Here is a 17,292-nt window from a genome sequence, read left to right on the forward strand (position 1 = left end):
AACTGCAAACATGGTTTGTCCATTTAAGGCAGCAACATGAACAGCCACTGGGAGGAAAGAGATCGAAACAGACCAAGAGATGAATGACGGGTTAATTGTTACTGAGTAAAATTTACCAACTGCTTCTAAATTCCCGACTCCAGATTCACCAACAACCGTGGCACAGTGGTTAGCACTGCTGCCTCACAGCGCCAGGGACCTGGGTTCGATTACCAACTTGGGTCACTGTCTGTGTGGAGTTTGCACATTCTCCCTGTGTCTGCGTGGGTTTTCTCCAGATGCTCTGGTTTCCTCCCACAGTCCGAAGGATGTGCTGGTTCGGGTGCATTGACCCGAACAGGTGCTGGAGTCTGGCGACTAGGGGAATTTCACAGTAACTTCATTGCAGTGTTACTTGTGACTTCATTGCAGCCTTACTTGTGACACTAATAAATAAACTTTTAACTTTAACAATCTTCCTTCCCCAAATTATATGCTTTCTGGAGGGAAAGAATTTCCTGGATTAAAATATTACCACCTGCAATGAACGGCTGGAGTATCATAGAATCAAATCATGGAATCCGGACAGTGCAGAAAGAGGCCATTTGGCCCATCGAGTCTGCACCGACTGACTGAGCATCCCATCCTGGCCCTATCCCCATAACCCCATGTACTTACCCTGCTAATCCCCCTAACCTACACATCTTTGGATACTAAGGGGCAAATTATCATAGCCAATCAACCTAACCTGCACATCTTTGGACTGTGGGAGGAAACTGGAGCACCCGGAGGAAACCCACGCAGACACGGAAAGAATGTGCAAACTCCACACAGACAGTGACCCAAGGCGACAGACAACTTTGAGAAGGTCTTGCTGGAAATTTCACTCACATTTCCAATACCTTCCCTCCCTGTCCTGTATCTAGTTAATCAAGGATACCCAGAGCTGCCGGAAATCTCTTGTTACCAGCTCTCCTTGTGTTGCATCTGCTGACTGCGTTCCATGGGTGCCAGTCACACTCTGGTGCCAACCCTGGAATGAGTTATTCAGCTGTGCCAGGTTTGATGGTGTCCACATCCCAGCAGTTGTGATTTAAAGTTTAAGTTTATTTATTAGTGTCACAAGTAGGCTTATATTAACACTGCAATGAAGTTACTGTGAAAATCCCCTAGTCGCCACACTCTGGCACCTGTTTGGGTACACTGAGGGAGAATTTAGCATGGCCAATGCACCCTAATCAGCATGTCTTTCGGACTGTGAGAGGAATCCCACGCAGACACGGGGTGAATGTGCAGACTTCACGCAGACAGTTACCCAAGCCGGGAATCGAACCCGGGTCCCTGGTACTGTGAGGCAGCAGCGCTAACCACTGTGCCACCCTGATTTCTAACAAGGTTGGGTTGATTAACTGTAATAATCACCCTCAGGAATCTGTTCCCTGCACAACATGAGCAGGAGGTTTTGATTTGATTTGATTTGATTTATTATTGTCACATGCATTAACATACGGTGAAAAGTATTGTTTCTTGCGCGCTATACAGACAAAACATACCATTCATAGAGAAGGGAACAAAGAACAAAGAACAATACAGCACAGGAACAGGCCCTTCGGTCCTCCAAGCCTGCGCCGCTCATGTGCCCAACTAGACCATTCATTTGTATCCCTCTATTCCCAGTCTGTTCATGTGGCTATCTAGATAAGTCTTAAACGATCCCAGCGTGTCTGCCTCAACCACCTTGCTTGGTAGTGCATTCCAGGCCCCCCCACCCTCTGTGTAAAATATGTCCCCCGCATATCTGTATTGAACCTTGCCCCCTCACCTTGAACCTGTGACCCCTTGTGTTCGTCACCTCCGACCTGGGAAAAAGCTTCCCACTGTTCACCCTATCTATGCCCTTCATAATTTTATACACCTCTATTAGGTCGCCCCTCATCCTCCGTCTTTCCAGGGAGAACATCCCCAGTTTACCCAATCTCTCCTCATAGCTGAGTCCCTCCATACCAGGCAACATCCTGGTAAACCTTTTCTGTACTCTCCCCAAAGCCTCCACGTCCTTCTGATAGTGTGGCAACCAGAACTGGACACAGTATTCCAAATGTGGCCTAACCAACGTTCTATACAGCTGCAACATCATATGCCAACTTTTATGTTCTATGCCCCATCCAATAAAGGCAAGCATGCCATATGCCTTCTTCACCACCCTCTCCACCTGTGCTGCCACCTTTAAGGATCTGTGGACTTGTACACCCAGGTCCCTCGGTGTGTCTATACTCCTGATGGTTCTGCCATTTATTGTATAGCTCCCCCTTACATTAGATCTACCGAAATGCATCACTTTGCATTTATCTGGATTAAATTCCATCTGCCATTTCTCCGCCCAATGTTCCAGCCTATCTATATCCTGCTGTATTCTCTGACAATGTTCATCACTATCCACAACTCCAGCAATCTTCGTGTCGTCCGCAAACTTACTGATCACACCAGCTACATCTTCCTCCAAATCATTTATATATATCACAAACAGCAGAGATCCCAGTACAGAGCCCTGCGGAACACCACTAGTCACAGACCTCCAACCGGAAAAAGACCCCTCCACTGTTACCCTCTGTCTTCTATGGCTAAGCCAGTTCTCCACCCATCTAGCTAGCTCACCTTTTATCCCGTGAGATTTAACCTTTTGAACGAGAGATTGCAGAATGTAGTGTTACAGTCATAGCTCGGGTGTAGAGAAAGATCAACTTAATGCGAGGTAAGTCCATTCAAAAGTCTGACAGCAGCAGGGAAGAAGCTGTTCTTGAGTCGGTTGGTACGTGACCTCAGACTTTTGTATCTTTTTCCCGACGGAAGAAGGTGGAAGAGTGTGTGTCCGGGGTGCGTGGGATCCTTAATTATGCTGGCTGCTTTGCCGAGGCAGCGGATTTGCTTTTCACTGTCACCGGGGATTACATCGTTAGCTTTCTCTGAATCTTTCTGTTCCTTGTGTATGTTTCAGGGAGGACCAAGGTTCATCCAGTGCTGCCAGGACTGATCGGACCATCCAGCAGCCTGCATCAGGTACTGACTGCACTCCGATTAACTGATCAAAACCCACTCAAACAGCATAAAGAGAGAGTATCGACAAATGGGAAATACTGGACAGATATTCAGGTGCAGATAGTCACTGTCGGGGCTGATGGGACAGACTGATCCATTTCTAACATGGTGCATGCTGACTGTGGCTTCTGCGCATCCCAGGCGAATGAGTGTTACTCACCCAAAAGGACGCCCAATAACTGTGGGCAGGGATTGGAGGGGGGAACAGCATCAAACCAAAGCTCGTCACACCTCGTCCTGCTCACTTCACACAACTAACTCCGACCATGTACTTTCCGTTTATTTAAAAAGATTATTGTTGAAGATTTTTCCCCATTTTTACAAACAACGCAACTAACCCTCGAGGATTGGTACAGCACAGCATCATCATTCTTCCACACATACAGAAAAAGACCGGCAAATATCATTACAATTAGTTTGGAATATCAATTATCAATTACAATTCGTTATAACCATTGTAATCAGTGACTCCCTTTGTACGGATAGTGAAAGGATAATACACAGAGTGGGAGACATCACAGTGGGCGGCACAGTGGTTAGCACCGCTGTCTCACAGCACCAGGGACCCAGGTTCGATTCCAGCCTCAGGTCACTGTCTGCGTGGAGTTTGCACATTCTCCCCGTGTCTGCATGGGTTTCTTCCGGGTGCTCCGATTTCCTCCCACACTCCAAAGATGTGCGGGTTGGGTGGATTGGCCATGCTAAATTGCCTCTTAGTGTCAGGGGAACCAGCTAGGGTAAATACATGGGGTTTGGGGATAGGGCCTGAGTGGGATTATTGGTGCAGGCTCAATAAGCTGAATGACCTCCTTCTGTACTGTAGCGATTCTATGATTCGAATCGATTTAGTCTCTCCTCTGATGACAGACCTGCCATTCTCAGAATCAGCCTGGTAAACCTTTGCTGTACTCCCTCTATAGCAAGGACATCCTTCCTCAGATAAGGACATGACAACAATACTCCAGGTGTGGCCTCACCAATGCCCAGTTTAATTATAGTAAAACATCCCTCTTCCTAAACTCACATCCTCTCGCTATGAAGGCCAATATACCATTTGCCTTCTTTACTGCCTGCTGTACCTGCGCGCTTTCTTTCAGTGTCTGTTGCACAAGGACACCAAGGTCTCACTGAGTATCCACCCCTCTCAATTTGCACCCATTCAAGTAATAATCTACCTTCCTATTATTGTTACTGAAGTGGATAACTTCATATTTATCCACATTATACTGCATCTGCCATGCATTTGCCCATTCTCTCAGCCTGCCGAAATCACGCAGAAGCATCTTTGCATCCTCCTCACAGCTCACTCTCCCACCCAATTTTGTATCATCTGCAAATTTGGAGATAATATACTCAGTTCCCTCTTCCAAATCATTCATATATAATGTGAACAGTCGGGGTCCTGGCACAGATCCTTGCGGAACCCTACTAGTCACTGACTGCCAATCGGAAAAAGACCCATTTATGTCAACTCTTTGTTTCCTATCTGCTAACCAGCTTTCTATCCAACTCAAGACATTACCTGCAATCCCATGTGCTTTAACTTTACACAGTAGTCTGTTATGTGAGATCTTGTCAAAAGCCTTCCGAAAATCTAAATAAACCACATCCACTGAGCCTCCTTGATCAAATCTACTGGTTACATCCTCAAAAAATTCCAATAGATTTGTCAAGCATGCTTTCCCTTTTGTAAATCTGTGCTGACTTTACCTGATTATACCACTGCCTTTCAAACTCCGAGTTATGAAATCCTTGATAATAGACTCCAGCAACTTCCCCAGTACCGACGTTAGACTCACTGCTCTATAGTTCCCTGTTTTCTCTCCACCTCCCTTTTTGAATAGCGGACTTACGTTAGCTACCCTCCAATCTGTTGGAACTATTCCAGAGTCCAAAGAATTTTGGAAAATAACCACCAATGGATCTACTATTTCTCGGGCCATTTCCTTAAGTACTCTGGGATGACGATTATCAGGACCTGGAGATTTATCCACCTTCAATTCCATCAATTTCCCCAAAACCATTTCTCTACTAATGCTGATTTCCTTCAGCTCCTCACTAAACATGTTTCTCTCAGCACTTCTGGTACATTATTCATGTCTTCCTTTGTGAAGACTGAAGCAAAGTACAAATTTAATTCTCAGCCATTTCTTTATTCCCAGTTATGAATTCTCCCGTTTCTGACTGTAAGGGGCCTACATTCGTTTTTGTCAATCTTTTTCTCTTCACATATCGATAGAAACTTTTACAGTCAGTTTTTATGTTCCCCGCTAGCTTACTTTCATACTCTATTTCCCCTTCTTAATCAATCCCTTTGTCCTCCTTTGTTGAATTTTAAGTTGCTTCCAATCCTCAGGCCTATTGCTTTTTCTTAGCACTTTGTATGCTTCTTCCTTGAATCTGATACTCTCTCTAACTCCCCTTGTAAGCCATGGCTTGACCACAGCTCCCTTACCACTCTTGCACCTCAGATCAGCCATGATCTTATTGAATGGTGGAGCAGGCTTGAGGGGCTAGATAGAACATAGAACATAGAACATTACAGCGCAGAACAGGCCCTTCGGCCCACGATGTTGCACCGACCAGTTAAAAAAAAAACTGTGACCCTCCAACCTAAACCAATTTCTTTTCGTCCATGAACCTATCTACGGATCTCTTAAACGCCCCCAAACTAGGCGCATTTACTACTGATGCTGGCAGGGCATTCCAATCCCTCACCACCCTCTGGGTAAAGAACCTACCCCTGACATCGGTTCTATAACTACCCCCCCTCAATTTAAAGCCATGCCCCCTCGTGCTGGATTTCTCCATCAGAGGAAAAAGGCTATCACTATCCACCCTATCTAAACCTCTAATCATCTTATATGTTTCAATAAGATCCCCTCTTAGCCGCCGCCTTTCCAGCGAAAACAATCCCAAATCCCTCAGCCTCTCCTCATAGGATCTCCCCTCCATACCAAATGGCCTACTCCTGCTCCTATTTCTTATGTTCTTATGTTCTTATGCATCAAACAGGAATAAATAACTTCTGGAGTTCACCTATTTGTTCTTTAAGTGCCTGCCATTGCCTGTCCACTGCCTGTCCTTTCAGTAATGTTTCCCAGTACATCATGGCCAATTCATGCCTCATACCATCATAGTTACCTTTATTGAGATTCAGGATCCTGGTCTCAGAATCAACTACATCACCATCCACTTTGACAAAGAATTCTACCATATTATGGTCACTCATCCCCAAGGGTTGATTCCACCCAGTCTAATCTCACTCTCCCCTGACTCCCCATACCCTTTAATATCCCACCACCACCTGCAAGTTCCCCTCCAAGCCACTCACCATCCTGACTTGGAAATATATCGCCGTTCCTTTGCAGTCACTGTATCAAAATCCTGGAATTCCCTCCCTAACGGCATTGTGGGTCAACCCACAGCACATGGACTGCAGCGATTCAAGAAGGTAGCTCACCACCACCTTCTCAAGGGCAACTAGGGATGGGCAATAAATATTATGATGTGGAGATGCCGGCGTTGGACTGGGGTAAACACAGTAAGAAGTCTCACAACACCAGGTTAAATTCCAACAGGTTTATTTGGTAGCACAAGCCACTAGCTTTCGGAGCGCTGCTCCATCGTCAGGTGAGTGGGATTTCAGTTCACAAACAGGGCATATAAAGAGACAAACTCAATTTACAAAATAATGGTTGGAATGCGAGTCTTTACAGGTCATCAAGTCTTAAAGGTACAGACAATGTGAGTGGAGAGAGGGTTAAGCACAGGTTAAAGAGATGTGTATTGTCTCCAGCCAGGACAGTTAGTGAGATTTTGCAAGCCCAGGCAAGTTGTGGGAGTTACAGATAGTGTGACATGAACCCAAGATCCCGGTTGAGGCCGTCCTCACCTGTGCGGAACTTGGTTATCAGTCTCTGCTCGGCGACTCTGCGTTGTCGTGTGTCATGAAGGCCACCTTGGAGAACGCTTACCCGAAGATCAGAGGCCGAATGCCCGTGACCGCTGAAGTGTTCCCCAACAGGAAGAGAACAGTCTTGCCTGGTGATTGTCGAGCGGTGTTCATTCATCCATTGTGTATTCATCATAACGGATGAATGAACACCGCTTGACAATCACCAGGCAGGAGTGTTCTCTTCCTGTTGGGGAATACTTCAGCGGTCACGGGCATTCAGCCTCTGATCTTCGGGTAAGCGTTTTCCAAGGCGGCCTTCACAACACACGACAGCGCAGAGTCGCTGAGTAGAGACTGATAGCCAAGTTCCGCACACATGCGGACGGCCTCAACCGGGATCTTTGGTTCATGTCACAGTATCTGTTACCCCCACGACTTGCCTGGGCTTGCAAAATCTCACTAACTGTCCTGGCTGGAGACATTACATATCTCTTTAACCTCTCTCCACTCACATTGTCTGTACCTTTAGGACTTGATTACCTGTAAAGACTCGCATTCCAACCATTATTTTGTAAATTGAGTTTGTGTCTTTATATGCCCTGTTTGTGAACAGAACTCCCACTCACCTGATGAAGGGGCAGCGCTCCGAAAGCTAGTGGCTTGTGCTACCAAATAAACCTGTTGGACTTTAACCTGGTGTTGTGAGACTTCTTACAATAAATACTGGCCAGCCAGCGATGCTCATGTCCCATGAATGAATAAAACCCAGTCTAATACCAATCTCCCCTGACTCTCTACACCCTTTAATATCCCACCCAGTCTAATCCCACTCTCCCTGACTCCCCCTCCATTTAATATCCCACCCAGTCTAATCCCACTCTCCCCTGACTTCCCCTCCATTTAATACCCCACCCAGTCTTTCTTTTCCTCTTGTGATGTAGGAAATGCCACAGCCAGTTTGCACACTGCAAGGTGCCACAAACAGCAATGGGTTCAAACCAGTTATCCTGGTTCATTTTGTGACATTGGTAGAGGGATGATTGTTGATGAGCACACGAGAAAGAAAGCCTCTGTTTTCATTTGGAATAGTAGCCATGGAACTTTTCACATCCACCTGAGAGAGCTGGCTAATGTCTCATCCGAAAGATAGCGCCTCTGACAATGCAGCACTTCATCAATACCGCGCTAAAGTGGCAGCCTAGATTTTGTGTCGAAGTTTCTGGAGTGGGAGGATTTGAACCCATTACCTTCTGACTCAGGGATGCATACTGGCCACTGAGTTACTGCTGACATTTTTGAGGGATAAACATACAGATGAATGGCACCATTTCATACCTGTTTGTGTTACAGCGGAAGACAGTTCCTGCACCTATGCAGACATTAATAAGAACAGAACAGGTACGCTGCACCCCAATGATTTAGAGCTGTTATCAATTGTATATTCTGAATTCCTCCTCCAACCAACAGAACTTTTTGTCTTTCATTAAAGTTGACAAGAGAGTCACAATCAGTGCTTCGGAAGACGGTGAGTGAATGTCTCCTTTTACTGTAATGTCTTAACTATGTTAGAGGTTGTGGGTTTTAAACAAAAAGATGTGGTTTGCACACATAGATTCAAAGTAACAACAACAGATTTATTGAGGAGCCGTTGCCTGTGCAGAACAGGAAATGAAACTAAACAGGAGCCTGTGAAACACCCCAATGACATCATCATCAAGTCATGTGACCAACTCTTAAAGCAATCATGCAACGACTTAAATATATAACATTTAAATGTAAATGTAAATATCACTCCCACTCCCCCTGTAAATATCTCTGTCAGTCCCCCTATCCTTACAAGCTGATTTCTAAATGGACTTGGTAACCTGAACAGGGAATACTTGATGCTTCAATAGCAGACCATTCAATTCCCAGATTTCATGCCTGTCCCACCATCCAACATTCATCCCAGCTGTGAATTCCCAGTTAGATTCTAAGTCATCATGAACTCGTCTCTAAGGAGCCACTTCATCAAGTGGTAACCAAGAAGGGTAGATGAGCGCAGTGTAGTTGATGTTGTCTACATAGACTTTAGCAAGGCCTTTGACAAAGTACCGCATTGTGGGTTGTTGCATCAGGTTAAATCTCACGGGATCCAGGGTGAGGTAGCCAAATGGATACAAAATTGGCTTGATGACAGAAGCCAGAGGGTGGTTGTGGAAAGTTGTTTTTCAAACTGAAGGCCTGTGACCAGCGGTGTGCCTCAGGGATCGGTGCTGGGTCCACTGTTATTTGTCATTTATATTAATGATTTGGATGAGAATTTAGTAGGAATGGTTAGTAAGTTTGCAGATGACACCAAGATTGGTGGCATAGTGGACAGTGAAGAAAGTTATCTAGGATTGCAATGGTATCTTGATGAATTGGGCCAGTGGGCCAATGAATGGCAGATGGAGTTTAATTTAGACAAATGCGAGCTGATGCATTTTGGTAGATTGAACCAGGGCAGGACTTACTCAGTTAATGGTAGGGCGTTGGGGAGAGTTATGGAACAAAGAGATCTAGGGGTACATGTTCATAGCTCCCTGAAAGTGGAGTCACAGGTGGACAGGGTGGTGAAGAAGGCATTTGGCATGCTTGGTTTCATTGGCCAGAACATTGAATACAGGAATTGGGATGTCTTGTTGAAGTTGTACAAGACATTAGTAAGGCCACACTTGGAATACGATGTACGATTCTGGCCATCCTATTATAGAAAAGATATTATTAAACTAGAAAAGTACGGAAAAGATTTACTGGGATGCTATCGGGATTTGATAGTTTGATGGTTTGAGTTATAAGGAGAGGCTGGATAGACTGAAACATTTTTCCCTGGAGCGTAGAAGGCTGAAGGGTGATCTTATGGAGTCTATAAAATAATGAGGGGCATAGATCAGCTAGATAGTCAATATCTTTTCCCAAAGGTGGGGTGTCTAAAACTAGAGGGCATAGGTCTAAGTTGAGAGGGGAGAGATACAAAAGGGTCCAGAGGGGCAATTTTTTCACAGAGGGTGGTGAGTGTCTGGAATAAGCTGCCAGAGGTAGTAGTAAAGGTGGGTACAATTTTGTCTTTTAAAAAGCATTTAGAAGTTACATAGGTAAGATGGGTATAGAGGGATATGGGCCAAATGCAGGCAATTGGGACTTTGTGGTAAAATTGGGCGGCATGGACAAGTTGGGCCGAAGGACCTGTTTTCATGTTGTAAACCTCTACAACTCTATCCCAGCCAGCACCACACCCTCAGCATGGACTTGGAAAAGAAGGTCCTGTCTGCCCAGCTTGAGTGAATATTTTGAGGAGGTGGCAAGGAGGGTCGCTTGAGGTGGGTGGATTTCACGTGGATTTTAGCAAGGTTATTGACAAGGTTCCACTTGGCAGATTGGTCAGAAAATTAAAAGCTCACAGGGAAAGTGGCAAGTTAGAGCCAAAATTGGTTCAACTGTAGGAAGCAAGGTGTTTATGGTTGCTGGGTGTGTTTGGATGAGTGGAATGCTGTTTCCCAGTGGGGTTCCGTATGTCTCGGGAGGCTCTTTGTGTTATAATTTATCTGTGTTCTAGATTTTCATGGTTTCCGAATGGCTCTGGCTCTCTAGCTGCCCTAGCAGGAAGGTGCACCAAATCATAGAATCAGAGAAATGCTGCAGTGCAGAAGGAGGCCATTCGGCCCACTGAGTCTGCACCGACAACAATCCCACCCAGGCTCTAGCCCCATAACCCACATATTCACCTTGCTCATCCCTCTGACACTAAGGGGTAGTTTATCATGACCAATCTACCTAACCCACACATCCTTGGCGTGTGGGAGGAAACCGGAGCACCCGGAAGAAACCTATGCAGACACGGGGAGAACGTGCAGACTCCACACAGATAGTGACCCAAGCCGGGAATTGAACCTGGGTCCCTGGTGCTGTGAGGCAGCAGTGCTAACCACTGTGCTACCGTGCTGCCCACTGATGGGATATAATTAAGAAGTTTGCAAGTGATGTAAAAATGGCCATGTGATTTATAGAGGAAGAGAGCTGGAGACTGCAGGAAGATATCAATGGTGTGGTCAGAAAAGTGGCAACTAGAACTCAAAATGGAGAAGTGTGAAGTAATGTGTTAGTAAAACTTTTTGCAGCTTAATATTCTTTATTCTATATTTAAAACTCGCTCCCAACACTCTGATAGTGTTTGATAAGATGGTGTAGAGGGAACGTTACATGACCGGTTTCTCAAACACAGTTTGTGTTTTTAGTTATTAACTAATTTTGTCCCAGATTAGTGTTTTTCTCCACCAACATTGAAATGATGGGCCTGTGGTTACCCCAGATTTTTCCCTCTTCCCTTTAATAAACAGGATGCAGAGCAAAGAAAGGAAATGGAGTATGAATTACACATGGTCTAATCAAATGTCAAAACTGGCCTTTGAGACTGATTGGTGTCCTCTTGCTCTGATGTGATCCCCTCCAAACGTGCTGTGAGAGGGCATCACCCACCAAGCACCTTCATGCCCCAATCACTGTGTAATTGTTTGATCTTACAGAGGGATCCGGGCGTACAGGTCCACAGTTCCCTGACGTAAGGTGGTCAAGAAGGCATACGGCATGCTTGCCTTCATCGGTTGGGCATTCAGTTTAAAAATTGGCAAGTCATGTTGCAGCTGGATAGAACTTTAGTTAGGCCACATTTGAAATATCTTCTGGTCATCACACTACCAGAAGGCTTTGGAGAAGTACATCCCTGCTCTTGTATTCTAGCCCCCTTGACTTGAATGCTAACATTGCATTTGCCTTCCTAACTGCCGACTGAACCTGCACGTTAATCTTAAGAGAATCTTGAACCATGAAGGACTTGGACAGGTTAGGAGAGTGGGCAAAGAAGTGGCAGATGGAATACAATGTGGAAACGTGTGAGGTTATGCACTTTGGAAGGAGGAATGGAGGCATAGACTATTTTCTAAATGGGAAAATGCTGAGGAAATCAGAAACACAAAGGGACTTGGGAGTCATGGTTCAAGATTCTCTTAAGATTAACGTGCAGGTTCAGTCGGCAGTTAGGAATTTTTAAAAAGTTTTTTAAAAATTATTCATTCATGGGACATGGGTGTCGCTGACTGGCCAACATTTATTGCCCATCACTAGTTGCCCTCGGAGGGCAGTTGAGAGTCAGCCATATTGCTGTGGATCTGGAGTCACATGTAGGCCAGACCAGGTAAGGATGGCAGATTTCCTTCCCTAAAGGACATTAGTGAACCAGATGCGTTTTGTTTCCTGACAATCGACAATGGTTTCATGGTCATCTGTAGATTCTTAATTCGAGATATTTTTTACTGAATTTAAATTCCACCATCTGCCGTGGCAGGATTCGAACCCGGGTCCCCAGAGCATTAGCTGAGTTTCTGGATTAATAGGTTAGTGATAATACCACTGGGCCATCGCCTCCCCCAGGTTTACCAAGGATGTTGCCTGGTTTGGAGGGTATTAGCTACGAGGAGAGGTTGGAGAAACTTGATTTGTTTTCACTTGAACGTCGGAGGCTGAGGAGTGACTGAATAAAAGTTTACAAAATGATGAGAGGCCCGGATAGAATGGATAGTCGGGGTCTTTACCCCAGGGTAGAAATGTCAATTACTTTGAGACATCGGTTTAAGGTAAAAGGGGGCATGTTTAAAGGAGATGTGAGAAGCAAGTTCTTTACACAGGGGCGGTAAGTGCCTGGAATGCACTGCCAGAGGAGGTGGTAGAAGCAGATTCAATAGCAACATCTAAGAGGCATCGTGATATCTTCATAATATACATTAACGAGTTGGAGGAAAGAACTGAAGGCACTGTTACTAAGTTTGCAGATGATACAAAGGTATAGAACATAGAACATTACAGCGCAGAACAGGCCCTTCGGCCCACGATGTTGCACCGACCAGTTAAAAAAAAAAACTGTGACCCTCCAACCTAAACCAATTTCTTTTCGTCCATGAACCTATCTACGGATCTCTTAAACGCCCCCAAACTAGGCGCATTTACTACTGATGCTGGCAGGGCATTCCAATCCCTCACCACCCTCTGGGTAAAGAACCTACCCCTGACATCGGTTCTATAACTACCCCCCCTCAATTTAAAGCCATGCCCCCTCGTGCTGGATTTCTCCATCAGAGGAAAAAGGCTATCACTATCCACCCTATCTAAACCTCTAATCATCTTATATGTTTCAATAAGATCCCCTCTTAGCCGCCGCCTTTCCAGCGAAAACAATCCCAAATCCCTCAGCCTCTCCTCATAGGATCTCCCCTCCATACCAGGCAACATCCTGGTAAACCTCCTCTGCACCCTCTCCAAAGCCTCCACATCCTTCCTGTAATGTGGGGACCAGAACTGCACACAGTACTCCAAGTGCGGCCGCACCAGAGTTGTGTACAGTTGCAACATAACGCTACGACTCCTAAATTCAATCCCCCTACCAATAAACGCCAAGACACCATATGCCTTCTTAACAACCTTATCTACTTGATTCCCAACTTTCAGGGATCTATGCACACATACACCTAGGTCCCTCTGCTCCTCCACACTATTCAAAGTCCTCCCGTTAGCCCTATACTCAACACATCTGTTATTCCTACCAAAGTGAATTACCTCACACTTCTCCGCATTAAACTCCATCCGCCACCTCTCGGCCCAACTTTGCAACCTGTCTAAGTCTTCCTGCAAACTACGACACCCTTCCTCACTGTCTACCACACCACCGACTTTGGTGTCATCAGCAAATTTGCTAATCCACCCAACTATACCCTCATCCAGATCATTAATAAATATTACAAACAGCAGTGGCCCCAAAACAGATCCCTGAGGTACACCACTTGTAACCGCACTCCATGATGAATATTTACTATCAACCACCACCCTCTGTTTCCTATCCGCTAGCCAATTCCTGATCCAATTTCCTAGATCACCCCCAATCCCATACATCTGCATTTTCTGCAGAAGCCTACCATGGTGAACCTTATCAAACGCCTTACTAAAATCCATATATACCACGTCCACTGCCTTTCCCCCATCCACCTCCTTGGTCACTTTCTCAAAAAACTCAATAAGGTTAGTAAGGCACGACCTACCTGCCACAAAACCATGCTGACTATCACCTATCAATTCATTACTCTCCAAATAACTATAAATCCTATCCCTTATAATTTTTTCCAACATCTTGCCGACAACAGAAGTGAGACTCACCGGTCTATAATTCCCGGGGAAGTCTCTGTTCCCCTTCTTAAACAATGGGACAACATTCGCTAACCTCCAATCTTCTGGTACTATACCAGAGGCCAACGACGACCTGAAGATCAGAGCCAGAGGCTCTGCAATCACTTCTCTTGCCTCCCAGAGAATCCTTGGATAAATCCCATCCGGACCAGGGGATTTATCTATTTTCAGACCCTCCAGAATATCCTGCACATCCTCCTTATCAACTGTAATACTGTCTATTCTACTCCCTTGCAACCCAGTGTCCTCCTCAGAGGGACAGGTAGTATTGAGGAAGCAGGGGGGCTGCAGAAGGACTTGGACAGGTTAGGAGAGTGGGCAAAGAAGTGGCAGATGGAATACAATGTGGAAAAGTGTGAGGTTATGCACTTTGGAAGGAGGAATGGAGGCATAGACTATTTTCTAAATGGGAAAATGCTTCGGAAATCAGAAACACAAAGGGACTTGGGAGTCCTTGTTCAAGATTCTCTTAAGATTAACGTGCAGGTTCAGTCAGCAGTTAGGAAGGCAAATGCAATGTTAGCATTCAAGTCAAGGGGGCTAGAATACAAGAGCAGGGATGTACTTCTGAGGCTGTATAAGGCTCTGGTCAGACCCAATTTGGAGTATTGTGAGCAGATTTGAGCCCCGTATCTAAGGAAGGATGTGCTGGCCTTGGAAAGGATCCAGAGGAGGTTCACATGAATGATCCCTGGAATGAAGAGCTTGTCACATGAAAAACGGTTGAGGACTCTGGGCCTGTACTCATTGGGGTTTAGAAGGATGAGGGGGATCTTATTGAAACTTACAGGATACTGCGAGGCCTGGATAGAGTGAACGTGGAGAGGATGTTTCCACTCGTAGGAAAAACTAGAACCAGAGGGCACAACCTCAGGCTAAAGGGATAGTCCTTTGGTTTGATTTGATTTTTCATTGTCACATGTATTAACATACAGTGAAAAGCATGGTTTCTTGCGTGCTATACAGACAAAGCATACCGTTCATAGAGAAGGAAAGGAGAGAGTGCAGAATGTAGTGTTACAGTCATAGCTAGGGTGTAGAGAAAGATCAACTTAATGCAAGGTAAGTCCATTCAAAAGTCTGATGGCAGCAGGTAAGAAGCTGTTCTTGAGTCGGTTGGTACGTGACCTCAGACTTTTGTATCTTTTTCCCGAAGGAAGAAGGTGGAAGAGAGAATGTCTGGGGTGCGTGGGGTCCTTAATTATGCTGGCTGCTTTTCCGAGGCAGCAGGAAGTGTAGACAGAATCAATGGATGGGAGGCTGGTTTGCGTGATGGATTGGGCTACATTCACGACATTTTGTAGTGCCTTGCAGTCTTGGACAGAGCAGGAGCCAAACCAAGCTGCGATACAACCAGAAAGAATGCTTTCTATGGTGCATCTGTAAAAGTTGGTGAGAGTCGTAGCTGACATGCCAAATTTCCTTAGTCTTCTGAGAAAGTAGAGGTGTAAAAACAGAGGCGTTAAAACAGAGATGAGGAGGAATTTCTTTAGCCAGAGAGTGGTGAATCTGTGGAACTCTTTGCCACAGAAGGCTGTGGAGGCCGGGTCATTGAGTGTCTTTAAGACAGAGATAGATAGGTTCTTGATGAATAAGGGGATCAGGGGTTATGGGGAAAAGGCAGGAGAATGGGGATGGGAAAAATATCAGCCATGATTGAATGGCGGAGCAGACTCGATGGGCCGAGTGGCCTAATTCTGCTCCTGGGTCTTATGGTCTTATGGTCTTGACAGATCCATGAATAGGCAGGGATTAGAGGGATATGGATTGCGTGGAGGTAAAAGGTTTTTAGTTTAGAAAGGCGTCATATATCAGTGCAGACTTTGTGGGCTGATGGACTTCTTCCTATTCTTTGTTCTTCAGGGAAAAGAAACAAAGTAAAAAACATCAATTTTCTCACACCCTCTCCACATTTAATTCTGGAACCCTGATAAATTATAACACAAACAAAACTGTTGTTCACAAAGTTGAAGATTTTAAAAATTTGTTCATGGGACATGGGCGTCACTGGCTGGCCAGCAGTTATTGCCCATCCCTAGTCACTCTTGAACTGACTGGATTGCTAGGCCACTTGACAGGGCAGTTGAGAGTCAACCTCATTGCTGTGGATCACGTGTAGGTCAGACTAAGTAAGGACAGTAGATTTTCCTTCCTTAAAGGACATTAGTGAACCAAGTGGGTTTTTCCCACAATCGACAATGGTTTCATGATCATCAGCAGATTCTTAATTCCAGATATGTTTTATTGAATTCAAATTCTGCTGAATGGCAGAGCAGACTCGATGGGCCGAGTGGCCTAATTCTGCTCCTCTGTCTTATGGTCTGCTGTGATGGGATTCGAGTCCAGAAGATTAACTGAGTTTCTGGATTAATAGTCTAGTGATAATATCACTAGGCCATCACCTCCCTGTGCTATTAAAGGGTCAGTGGTTGTGTGGTTATTGGCTAAGGCCAGAAAGCGGAGGGTGGTGGTGAGTGTTTGGATTTACACTGAAGGGAAGTGTGCAGCATTGCTGTAACTTCTCTTTTTAATCCACGTCAATGACTAGGACTCGACTGTGCAGAGAAACATTTCAATGCTGACACAAAACTCTGAAATCTAGCAAACAGTGAAGCTGAGGAGGACATAGGTTGGTGGAAATGGGCAGAAATATGAAAGTCAATACAGAAGAGTGTGAAATAGGAGGAATGAGAGGGATAAAGTAAATGATACAATCTCAATGACGAATCAGAAACAGAAATGCTGTGGGTGCAAGTGTTCACAAATCTTTGAGGTTGGCAGGACTAGTTGAGATGGATGCTATAAACAGAATGCTTGTTTTAGTGACAGGTGCATTGAGTAGAAGAGCAAGAATGTTTATAAAAATACCCAGTTAGGCCTAAGCTGGAGAACTGTGGCCCAGTGTGGGCACCACCCTTCAGGAAGATGTCAGAGAAGGTTGGCGGGAATTGTTCCAGAGGTGAGCGACTTCAGTTACTCAGAAGGACAAGAGAAACTGGGGTTGTTCTCCTTAGGGCAGAGGTTAAGCTGAGATTTGAACAAGCTGTGCCAAATCGAGAACAGGTTTG

The 17,292-nt window shown here is 45.2% G+C and overlaps 1 protein-coding gene across 4 annotated transcripts in view; it reads left to right on the forward strand.

Annotated features, from left to right (window-relative positions):
* LOC144495190 (uncharacterized) overlaps positions 1 to 17,292 on the forward strand; it is a 984,403-nt gene that overhangs the window by 947,475 nt on the left and 19,636 nt on the right. For 3 of the 4 annotated variants that reach the window (XR_013498220.1, XM_078215220.1, XM_078215219.1), the window contains exons 6-8: positions 2,975 to 3,036; positions 8,324 to 8,371; positions 8,463 to 8,498. Coding sequence is in view for 3 of the 4 variants with exons in the window: in XM_078215220.1 (XP_078071346.1) it covers positions 2,975 to 3,036; positions 8,324 to 8,371; positions 8,463 to 8,498 (146 nt within the window). In the remaining variant the exon portion in view is untranslated. The remainder of the gene's footprint in view (positions 1 to 2,974; positions 3,037 to 8,323; positions 8,372 to 8,462; positions 8,499 to 17,292) is intronic. The other variant, XM_078215221.1, reaches the window with a different exon arrangement.

Source organism: Mustelus asterias, chromosome 6 (assembly GCF_964213995.1).
Source record: "Mustelus asterias chromosome 6, sMusAst1.hap1.1, whole genome shotgun sequence".
In the NCBI taxonomy this organism is placed as follows: domain Eukaryota; kingdom Metazoa; phylum Chordata; class Chondrichthyes; order Carcharhiniformes; family Triakidae; genus Mustelus; species Mustelus asterias.